At 41.3% G+C, this 12,121-nt stretch overlaps 1 protein-coding gene across 6 annotated transcripts; it reads right to left on the bottom strand.

The window, feature by feature from the left end:
• Positions 1-853: 853 nt before the first annotated feature.
• On the bottom strand, positions 854-11,419 carry pou6f1 (POU class 6 homeobox 1). 6 transcript variants are annotated; one of them, XM_029622376.2, is made up of 11 exons: positions 11,066-11,419; positions 8,621-8,716; positions 7,256-7,469; positions 6,984-7,129; positions 6,652-6,874; positions 6,300-6,511; positions 4,643-4,801; positions 4,184-4,426; positions 3,875-4,010; positions 3,511-3,679; positions 854-3,212 (listed from the first exon to the last, which is right to left on the bottom strand). In XM_029622376.2, the coding sequence occupies exons 2-11, from the start codon at positions 8,672-8,674 to the stop codon at positions 2,864-2,866; spliced, it is 1,905 nt and encodes a 634-aa protein (XP_029478236.1). In that variant the 5' UTR covers positions 8,675-8,716; positions 11,066-11,419; the 3' UTR covers positions 854-2,863. The 6 variants fall into 6 exon arrangements, with proteins under 6 accessions (XP_029478236.1, XP_029478240.1, XP_029478238.1 ...); XM_029622380.2 differs by having other exon boundaries at positions 4,643-4,762; XM_029622378.2 differs by having other exon boundaries at positions 6,300-6,508.
• Positions 11,420-12,121: the final 702 nt, after the last annotated feature.

Here is a 12,121-nt window from a genome sequence, read left to right as displayed (position 1 = left end):
ATAAATTCATTAGGCCCTGGATGGGCCTGGGAGGGCATAGGCTCACCCACTTGGAGGGCATAGGCTCACCCACTTGGGGGCCAGGCCCACCAACTGGGAAGCCAGACTCAGCCAGTCTTTCCCCTGAAAAGGGCTTTATTACAGACAGAAATACTCTTCAGTTTTATCAGCTGTTGGGGTGGCTTGTCTGAGACCATCCCGCAGGTGAGGAAGCCGGATATGGAGGTCCTGGCTGGCGTGGTTACTCGTGGTCTGCGGTTGTGAGGCCGGTTGGAGGTACAGCCAAATTCTACAAAACGACGTTGGTGGCAGCTTATGGTAGAGAAATGAACGTTAAATTATCTGCCAACTGCTCTGCATGCTATTTGCACACTCCCTCAACATGAGACATCTGTGGCAGTGTTGTGTGACAAAACTTCACATTTTAGTGGCCTTTAATTGTCCCCAGCACAAGGTGCACCTGTGTAATTATCATGCTTTTTAATCAACTTCTTGATATGCCACATCTGTCAGGTGGATGGATTACCTTGGCAAAGGAGAAACGCTCACTCACAGGGATGTAAACAAATTTGTGCAAAAAAATTGAGAGAAATAATTGGTTTATATACACATCATTGGCGCTCACATACGCCATAATTGGACAGATACAAAGAAGAGTCCTCTATCATTCTCTATGGTATTTGTGGCTCTGAAGAGACTGTATATGTGTGAAATATGACATAATCCCTTCGAAAGGCTAGAGCCACAAATCATTTTTACTGGAGGTTAAGGTCTAGAGAAAGGACAAAGGATTGTTCTTGTGTGATTTAGACCTATTTTTTAAATCACAAGTCAAGACAATAAAAGACCCAGACAGTGTTCAGTAAGCCTTTATTTGGCAGAGAATGCCCAGATCAGAAATCACATAATAGTCACTCTCATGACCTCATCTATTCAAATGTATTGCTGGTTCTATACTGCACACCTTATACAACAAGTGTAAATAATATTTGTTATGCCCAACATCAACAAAATGTGTGATATAGTTAAAATCTGAAAACTACACTATTAAACTGTGTTGACATTGGATTTGCATTTGCATTCTGTCATCTCAACATTTTTCAGACAAAAGACAATTCACTGGGGAGAATCCTAAAAAAACATTTTAGGTTATAGCTACCTCGGAAATGGCAGTTGTGTAACATAACACATGAATCATATAGCAGTTATTTTCTTCCTCTCTGAAAACATAATATCAATCTTAAAAGGCAATTATGGGGAACAAATGAATTACACGGTTCAGCATGGCATATCACAGACATAGACAAACATCAGAATATGAATTATATTCATTTCGGACCACAAAGGACTAAATATTGTAGTTTATTCTCATTCGGTCATGTACCATACTGGCTTAAGATAACCTTACAAAATTGATGCTCATTACGCATAGAAGTTTGACCATTAAAAATTGTTAGCATATGTATGTCAAGCAAAACATTATCAACCACTTAAATATGCTGGGTAACCAGTTGCCATTTGCTACATTTTCAAATATGTTGGATAGACCAGACATAAAAACCAATGAAGATTCAAATGTAATACACTTTATTTAGCTTTTACCAGCCTACAAAGCTGTATCCTTCCATTGCAGTCGACTGCACGCACCTGCAATCAAGGCTTTTCATTAGTTATCTTGTTTGAGATAAGTTATCTCTAAAGTGCAAACAATTACGAGGTTATAGAAAAGGGCAGGGAAGCCATTAGTTCCTTCAATTTTTGTTTGTCCCTAAAATACCATTCCTTTTAGCTAAGAATCCGTATTTCATATACATGAATAATAATAATAAAAAACAACAACATATGAATCAATTAATTCACATAGTCATGTTTTATTATTCAATCAATTTGATTTAATTAGATAATTATTTTTGTCATGTAAGTATTCTCAATATACAGTACACATTCAACCACACGGACACCTGACTCAATTGAGACAGGCAATGTTTTAAACTCTTCACTGTGTGACGTCTGCTGATGGACCATGCTGGGCGGACATCTGCTAACTATTTGAAATAATGTATGTGTGTCTTTATAGGTGAACTAATCCAAAATGAGAACCTTCACTATGGTAAACAAAGGGGCATTGCTTTTGGATGCATTTGCTGTTTATGTTTTGGTTGTGTTTCAGATGATTTTATGCCAAATAGAAATGAATGGTAAGTAATGTATTGTTTCATTTTGGAGTAACTGTTATTGTAAATAAGAAAAGAATATGTTTCTAAACACTTCTACCATGATTTCGGATAATCCTGAATGAATCGTGAATAATGATGAGTGAGAAAGTTAGACGCACAAATATTGTGCGTACCAGTTCCAAACCTATATTTTTGGTGGCACCCGCATAATATCAGAACAGATTGATTGGATGTTGTACAACTGTAAGCAAATATCTTTAAAGGCCATTGCTATAAAATTCATAGACAGCCACTTACAAAACGGTATGGTAAGTGTATAAAACCAGGTGTATCAAAATTCTAGCCATTGCTTTACAAATGGCATAATATATCAATAAATGAAACAAGAGGTTGTCAAACTGATAGAGGGTCTGTGAACATTAACCCAATCACGTTTCACATGCAATGTCTTTCTTTCACTCCCCCCCACACACACATCAAAACAAAAAGAGATAACTGAGTTTTCTATGTCCATATAGTAAGACTCAGTTCAAGTGTCATTCAGTGTCCTTATCCTTCCCAAAGTCCATATAATTTTTTACTTACTAAGCTTGACTGTGTTACGGTCTTTACAAAACGTTTTTCTTGAGCTGATTATGCTGTCCTTCCAACTTTCCTACTAGTCCACGGCCACTTACTGCACAGGCTTAAGGCTGAACTTGAAACACATTGATCTTGCTGGTGTTTTTCAGTGTCTGCCGCCTGTTGCAGAACCATACACGGACAACCTCACGGTCGTAGTTGAGCTCCTTAGCGATTTCCGTAATCTCCTGGCCCGTTGGCAGGGCATTCTTCTCAAAGTAGGTGTTGAGCACTTCGATGGCCTGCGGGGTGAAGCTGGTGCGACGCTTGCGTTTCTTGGACGGCTCACCACCCACAAATTCCATCAAATTCTGCTGACCCTTTTGGTTCCATAGCTCTGCTTCGGCCAGCCACCGCTCCAGCACGGGCTTCAGTTTCTGAGCACTCTTGGGTGTAATGTCCAGCTTCTCAAACCTGCAAGAAGCAACAACTTAGAAACTCAGCTACACAGTAGCCTCTGATCAACCAGATTGAACCCCACATCTACTCTTTCAAAAAATACCTGAACCCCAGTTCATCTTTATTTAAGTGTCAGAGCTACTATCCTGTAACATTCCTACTATAGTATCAACACTTTCAAAATATAACCATTGAAATACAATGTCCATAGCACACCAACGTACACTATTTATCATATTTGATAGAATGGATTTCAGAAACCTCCTACTGTGATGCCTGCAACCACCCCACCCAGTAGACCAGAGGAGTTTACCTGCAGATGGCAGACTGGCTGTAGGCCGGGCCCTCTGTAGCCGTGAGGGCCTGTCCCACTTGTGTCTGCGTCAGCCCCAGGGACAGCCGGCGGATCTTGAAGTTCTTGGCAAACTCTCGAATCTCTTCCAGATTAATGCCCTCCTCATCCGTGCACCCTTGCTGTGGCTCTAAAAATGCGAATAGACAAAGCAGATAGATATTTTTTACAAGTAGGTAGGTCGATATTTCTATGTTTCGAGAGAAGCTGCTGCTTTTCCTTGGCCGGGTTCACTTGAAAAATATGTAAATGTCAATGTGACTTCCCTGGTTAAATATAGGATTTAATTCATTCAATTTCTTTTTTACAAATGTGAACCACGTACTGCTGACGAGCTGTCCCACGGTGGGTGTGTCTCCACAGGTGATAGGGACTGAGGAGGAGATTGGAGTGACTGTCTTCATTGCAAACGGTTGTGGGGCGATGACCACAGGTGATTGCGTAACAGTTGTTACCTGAGCCTGAGGGGAAATTTCTGTCAGCAATGGATTAATGGTAACATCCAAAAGGCGAAAAAGACTCACCATTCTCACATTAAACCAATTTCAACCAACACCACATAAAAACAGCATTTCCAATTTTTCTGAAATTCTGATGGAGCACTCATGAGGACAAAATTGGTGGAGAGGGGTACCTGGGTGCTGGGCTTCGAGAATGTCACAGGAACATTATGCTTGGGAATAATAGCAGCAGAAGTGGGGACTGTAGCAGGTCCATTTCCTATGGTGGCAATGATCTGGCCCTGGTTGTTCAGAACCAGCTGTGGCTGGACTGTCTGGACCTGCAGGCCTTGAAAGCCCTGGAGATTCAGAGCCTGAGTAGCAGCCCCTCCTGTCAGTGAGGCAGGGTTCAGCATCAGGGGGATGGTTCCAATCACCTGGATGCCATTTAGAGAATTGTATTTATTTATTAGTAACACTATACAAAATAATTTATAAATATTTTATAAGTTCTTCATTAACTGATTATCATAATACTAATAAATCTATAATAACAGTCATAACACATTATTTGAAATTGTGTGATTTTTATTTTGATCCTTGAAAAATAGTGAGCATGTTTGCTTGGTGGTTATGTTTGCACTATAACCCACCTGTCCCTGTGCGTTGGTGATGATCTGGCTGGTGATTCCAGACATGGCACTGGTGATGATGGGAGTGGAAGTGAGGGAGCTGATGAACTGAGGCTGAGCCCCTAGAGACGCAGCACTGATCTGAGAGGAGAGAAACGGAGGCATCCAGAACATATTGTTCTACTATCGATAATGTCATCATTTTGAATACAAGGTACAATATATTCAACAGTGTGGATGAACAACAAGGAAATATTAAACCATCTGCTCATGTTATACAAACTTTAAAGTGAAAAACGTGGCTTGCTGATCAGCAATCCAAAACACACGTGTAGGTCAGAAAAACAAATACACGCACATCACGTTAACCCTTTACACGCGTACCTGTATACAGGTTGGAAATGGCAGATTTGGGCACTGACACGCGCCTAAATTATAATGCAGTAGCTGTACAGTAACATGCTATAAATTACATCAGAGTTCAGGCTCTGCGCTTCACAGCTCTATATGGGTTTTGACAGCCGTTCTGAACTTGAGCACCGCATGCGACAAGAAGTTGCCCCCATCCTACCGCTAATTGGTCAACTTTTACAAATGTTTTGTTGTCTGAGTAAGGGACATGCTGTAAATTAAGAGGACTCAATGTATTTTGAAAGATGAGACGTTGAGGATTATAATAAATACCACTTTGATGTCATACAAGCAGACCAAACACCCATGAGTCCAAATGAGCGCTTCACATTTTCATATCAAACACTCTTAGAAAAATGGGTTCCAAAACAGTTAATTGGCTGTCCCCATAGGAGAACCCTAATTGGTTCCAGATAGAAACCTTTTGGGTTCTATGTAGAACCCTCTGTAGAAAGGGATCTACAATATAGGTTCCACCTGCAACCAAAAAGGGTTCTTCAAAGGGTTCTCCTAGGGGGACAGCCGAATAACCCTTTAAAATGTCACATAGCACCTTTTCTTCTAAGAGTGTAAAACTCATGTAATATACAGTGACAACTGTTATGTTTGATGTAGTTACAAGATGACATGGTGTCATACCCTGGGTTGTTCTGAATAGAATGATCTTGTTTGTCTATTGTGAAGAAAATCCGCTGCAGAACACACACCTGAATGCATACAAGACTACTTTCTATGCGCACCAAAATTACGATCCACTTCTCTGAATTGCCCTGTGAACGACTTACACTGTAAGATCGTACTTTATAACTTAGTCATGTTGGCAATAGAACAAGCTTTCAAATGATGCCTACCTGACCCAGACTGCAATTTATAATAAGGGCTGTCTTTGGATTGTGTAAACAACTACGGTAATGGCGGGGATGCAGTGTTGTGTTCCAAACATAACAAGTGTGCTTGCTCTAGTTCCTCAAAGCTACAGCTAGGAGAGATAAACATTTTTAAAAACTTATTGTTGAAGATTATTCTTAGAGTCCTGAAAGTGCATTGAAATTACATAGGAAATACATATAAAATGACCAGTGTAATGTTTGAATTAAGTCTTGTGTCAGGTGAACTGTTGTGTCCTCAACTTTGGTCTAATAATTTATTCTCCATATTTATTCTCTAAGAAATATTTCAATTTAGCCCCATCCATATGCTGTAGGCCAATTTCCATGAGTGTAAAGGGTTAACTCACATACACGATAATACAGAAACACATTCTTACAATGGCAGGGTTGATGGAGAGGCCTGCAGACTGGAGTGTTGACACAGACACACTGGGCTGAGAGACGGACGGCATGGCCTGGGTCAGTTGTGCTGCAGCCACCTGCGTGTTCTGCTGAGCCTGCTGCATAGCTGCCTGGACCTGCTGTAGTGATGCTGTCTGAGACTGGAAAACCGCCTGCTGGGTCTGGACAGGGTTTAGCACAGTGGCTGCTGGGAAAGAAGAACCCAAACACATACTGATAAAGCATCACTGTCCCCCATGTGGTAGCCAAAAAACTATTGACTGTTGATTCAATGTGGATGAATGCAGAGATTCACATTCTGTGAAGTGTGTATGTCTGCCGTCTTACTTTGCAAGCCGGCAAAGGGTAGTTTGAGGAGGCCTCCGGACTGGCTGGCAGCTGAAAGGCCAGGGAGTGTGGCTACGTTGCTGGTGGGAAAGGTGAGGACAGCCAGGCCCTGGCCCCCCATGGACCCTGCCATGCTGAGGGGGATGAGCAGGGGCTGGCCCAGGGAGCCTGTCTGGGCCATCATCCCTGTCATCAGAGTGGCCAGACCATCCTGGGTCAGGACCTACAGGGAAGGAGGATGGGGTTTATTAGAAGTAAATAAGATCCAAATTATTGGCAGATGAAGGAACCACACATGACACATTTTTTTTTGTTTGTTTAATTGTTCTCACCTGTTGACAGCCCTGCAAGCTCTGCACAGTGATGGGCATGGTGGCCTGTGGCTGCGACAGGGAGACACTGATGGGAACTGCAGTCTGAGCAAGAGTCTGGACCGCAGAGGCTGCAGAATCGACAGCCACCACCTGGTCCCCCAGCACTGACAGCACAGAGAGAGAACACACTGTGTTTGTCTACCATCAGCACCCATCACTCTTAAAGCATTTTTACACTGCAGCATTAAACAAGATGCAGTTTAACCTGTATTGCATGGAGTCTAACCTACCGTATCGGTATCCTACAAAGGGCTCACCTACTCCCCCAGTGTTGTGGGGTGCTGGCGGGCTGTCCTGTGTTCCTGCCTCAGGTTGCTTAGCCTGATTACTCACATCCTCACCCCCCAAATCAGCCCTCCCATCAGGCATTGAGGATGGAAGAGAGGCTTGATCTACCTCCACTTCCAGGACACGGATCGTCTCATGACCAGACATCACTATCACCTGTGCAGCAGAACACAAGACCGGGGCTCATATTTTAAAAAGTGTCTCAGAGTAGGGGTGCTGATCTAGGATCAGTTTCGCCTTTTAGATCATATGAATAAGACTACATGGAAATGAGAGATCTGGTCGTAGATCAGCACTCCTGCTGAGATAAGCTTAATTGGAATACAAGCACAAGTCACGCAACTACACAATAAATGACTCATCACCTATTCTCAGCAGCGTAAATGTTTTTGCTCTGAGCCATGACCAGGAATATATTTCATTATGTAGTAATAATATAATTATAAGGCATATACATCCAGGCTAGGCTCAGTGTACCTCCATTCAAATTATCAGATGTTGCCATACCAGTAGGTCTCTATCTACTGAGACAACCCAGGTAGAGGACAATGTCTATTGGTTACTTGTAGAACAGAACATGAGTTTACACGTGCAAAACCATGCCACAGGAGCATAACCTGTCATCGTGTTTTGTCAACAATGGTGGTCAGCTACTCCCTCTCCATTTCCTTATACTAATAATCCAATGTGTATATTATTAGTAAATATAACTAAGCAAAGACATGATGCATGCGTGGATGCAGCCATGAAAGATGTGAAGGAGAGGCACAGAAAACCTGAGCTGGAGGGCAAGGTGCAGACAGAGAGACAAAGCATACCTGGTTGTTTTTGGTAAGGAATTTCAATGGGCAGGAACCTAATGGCTGAAAAAATGTCTGCAGTCAGACAGTGAATGGCTAAGGAGAACAACAGAGAGGCCAAGCACACACACGTTAGGACACAATGAACCAAAACAAAAGCACACAAATGGGAAAAAAAACATTGGTACAACAAAACTACAACAAAGAGCATCAGCCAACAAGCATCTCAAGCAATGCTTTCTGAGAGCTCCCCTCGCAACAAAACATTATAAATTGCTTTATAGTTTGCTGACTATGAGTGTAAAGGACATAGCCGGAGTGAACATACAGTATATCAACCTCAAGATGACCGTGTGGGGTTAATCACTCCAAATATATGGTGACATGGAGGTGGCAACAGCTTATGACAGAGGACTATGAAGGAGAGGCAACACAGACTTTTAAAGTTGGGCAGGGGTGTGTTACTAACGTGATATCAGGTAGTGTTGACATTGATGTTAGTGGTACCTGTTCATTGACAGTGAGGGGTGTGTCAGCAGCAGGGAGATCCTGAAGGTCCATGGTTCAGTGCTCTCACCACCAAGCAGTCACTGTCTTGACATTCTAAGAAAGTAGAAAGAATACTGTACCATCAAAACTACCAGGTTAGCCAATGTGAATTGTGTTTTCCCATCTACAGTACCAGTCAAAAGTTTGGACACACCTACTCATTAAAGGTTTATTTTTTATTATGTTCTACATTGTAGAATAATAGTGAAGACATCAAAACGATGAAATAACACATATGGAATAATGTAGTAAACAAAAAAGTGTTACAAAAATCTAAATATATTTGTGATTTGAGATTCTTCAAAGTATCCACCCTTTGACTTGATGACAGCTTTGCACACTCTTGGCATTCTCTCAACCAGCTTCATGAAGTAGTAAGCTGGAATGCATTTCAATTAACAGGTGTCACTTGTTAAAATAATAAATGTCCTTCTTAATGCGTTTGAGCCAATCAGTTGTGTTGTGACAAGGTAGGGGTGGTATACAGAAGACAGCTCTATTTGGTAAAAGACCAAGTCCATATTATGACAAGAACAGCTCAAATAAGCAAAGAGAAACGACAGTCCATCATTACTTTGAGTCATGAAGGTCAGTCAATACGGAAAATTTCAATAACTTTTAAAGTTTCTTAAAATGCAGTCGCAAAAACCATCAAGCGCTATGATGAAACTGGCTCTCATGAGGACCGCCACAGGAAAGGAAGACCCAGAGTTACCTCTGCTGCAGAGGAGATTTAACTGCACCTCAGATTGCAGTCCAAATAAATGTTCAAGTAACAGATAAATATCAACATCAACTGTTCAGAGGAGACTGCAAGAATCAGGCCTTCATGGTCGAATTGCTGCAAAGAAACCACTACTAAAGGACACCAATAAGAAGAAGAGTCTTGCTTGGGCCAAGAAACACGAGCAATGGACATTAGACCGGTGGAAATTTGTCCTTTGGTCTGATGAGTCCAAATATGAGATTTTTGGTTCCAGATTTTTGTGCTTAGTGGGACCATCATTTGTTTTCAAAAGTACAATGACCCAACACACCTCTAGGCTGTGTAAGGGCTATTTGACCAAGAAGGAGCGTGATGGAGCGCTCCATCAGATGACCTGGTCTCCACAATCACCTGACCTCAACCCAATTGAGATGGTTTGGGTTGAGTTGGACTGCAGAGTGAAGGAACAACAGCCAACAAGTGCTCAGCAAATGTGGGAACTCCTTCAAGACTGTTGGAAAAGCATTCCTCGTGAAGCTGGTTGAGAGAGTGCCAAGAGTGTGCAAAGCTGTCATCAAATCAAAGGGTGGCTACTTTGAGGAATCTCAAATATAAAATGTATTTTGATTTGTTTAACACTTTTTTGGTAACTACATAAATCCATATATGTTATTTCATAGTTTTGATGTCTTCTCTATTATTCTACAATGTATGAAATAGTAAAAATAAAGAAAAACACTTGAATGAGTAGGTGTGTCCAAACTCTTGACTGGTACTGTATGTATATTTATTTTGGGTTGGGGGTGGGGAGACAGTCGGGGTCTCAACTTTCTGTTGAGTTAGAATATTTCGCTTCGGGCCCCAAAAAGGCCCTGACGGCATGTGTATGGATGTCGGTACACAGACCCGCGAGACACTGTGGCCCCTCATGATGAGTTCCGAATTTTTTTGTGGCCCCCACCCAAATCAAAGTTGCCCATTCGTAAGTTAAAGAGTATAAAAACAACTAACCATATGATGCCTCAAGAGTGACAGCACTAAAAATAGAACTAGGAGATTTACTAGGAGATTTAGTCTGGACAGAGTGTAGGCCTACTTGTACTGGGGACTACAGGGGTGCACACACACAGTAATAATATACTTTATGACTTGATTTTTCATGAAGGCAAAGTCTGTGTCAAATTAAACATATGAATAATGCACCAAGAATAGGCAGCTTCTTGATAATAGGTGGCCTAGCCCTAGAAGATAGGCCCTCCTACAGTATGTCCGCCCAAAACATCTAGCTTTCTAGAATGATGACAGCTGAAAAATGACTATTCGATTATCAAATATTTTAACGTAACATTAAAAAGATCAGTGCAGCGCAGGACACTCCAACACAGAAATGATATATCTGTCAGAACTTCAGCAGGTGTTGATCCCCGAACACCACCCACAATCTAGCCGCAATAAAAGTATCGCCGTGTACTTATTTGAGGACACGATGTTACCCATAAAATATGCCGCGACAAAAATCACCCGCTATTCCATGCCTGGGGTCTGCATTTGATGTATTTCCCTCTCTTTATCATAAATATATAAATTATGCTAATTAAGAGCATTGCATATTAACAAAAAAAAGAATCTCCTCTCGCCATTTCGTCGCGCTATAGCGGATGGAATTCTTAAACTGAAAGCAAAGCAAAGCAACTTACCGTAAATGTGTCTTATTTTCTGAGGTTCTCCTCTTTTAAAAATCTTTGCCACAGTTTGTTTTAGTCACATATAATAAAAAATTCATCTCACCGCTCCAGATAGGCGCTATGGCTGCACACAAAAGAGGCATTTGCATTGATAAGGAGGGTTGGCAACGTGAAGATCCTTTCTTTCTTAATATTTAATGACGGTCCCTTCGGTACTACAATTCAGATGACCTATATTCCTCAAGATACCATCTAAAATCGACTTCTGCTGTAAAGACCAATGGAAAATACCACCAATATTACAACAAATCTGGCCTTTTGCCCTACGTCATGAACATAATTTATGCAAGGGATATCTTGCATGGAAAAATGTCTGCCTCGACTTGAGAGGAGCCATGGCTGCCTTAAAGGGAAAGTGCATATTTAAAAGTATAGTTTTTTAGCACGTTGGCTTTTTTAATTATATATATTTTTTATCTGTGGTACAGAATATAATGTAGCAGCAAAGAGACTACGTGGAACTTTTCCCCCAGGAGGTCAAAAAGGGTCCTCTGGTCTAGAAATACTGTCCAGAAGTAATTACTTCATTGGACAGATGGGACACACCCATGAGCATACATTGTTTCCCTAAATACTAAGGCTTTCTGTTTTCATTAGATAATAGTAACCTGTTGTCACATATCACATGTACCATTGGTATAGAGTTTTGATTGATTATATATGACCTACTATGCTGAGCACCATATTTCACTGCATTTCTCTTAGAGGAATAGACCTTGGTGTGTTTTTGCTCTATTTTTCTTGCCAGCTGGCAGACACTGGCATTTGCATGCATTTGTAGTGTATTGCCATGGAGCTCAAAGGGAGAGCTGAGCTTTTTGAATCTTTAATTAGCCCCATGGCAAGTGCTCTCTACTGTCTGTTCAATCACAATGTGATCTATCATCGAAGCTGAAATATTCCTGCCAAGAATTTACTAACTGTCACTTAATGATCAGAATAGTGTATAAAATGATTTGCTAAATTGCTATATCATCCTACATATCATCCCCCTGGTGCGCATTAGTG

The sequence above is a fragment of the Oncorhynchus nerka genome, linkage group LG20 (assembly GCF_034236695.1).
Source record: "Oncorhynchus nerka isolate Pitt River linkage group LG20, Oner_Uvic_2.0, whole genome shotgun sequence".
NCBI lineage: Eukaryota > Metazoa > Chordata > Actinopteri > Salmoniformes > Salmonidae > Oncorhynchus > Oncorhynchus nerka.
This window is presented reverse-complemented; position numbering and strand designations above follow the sequence as displayed.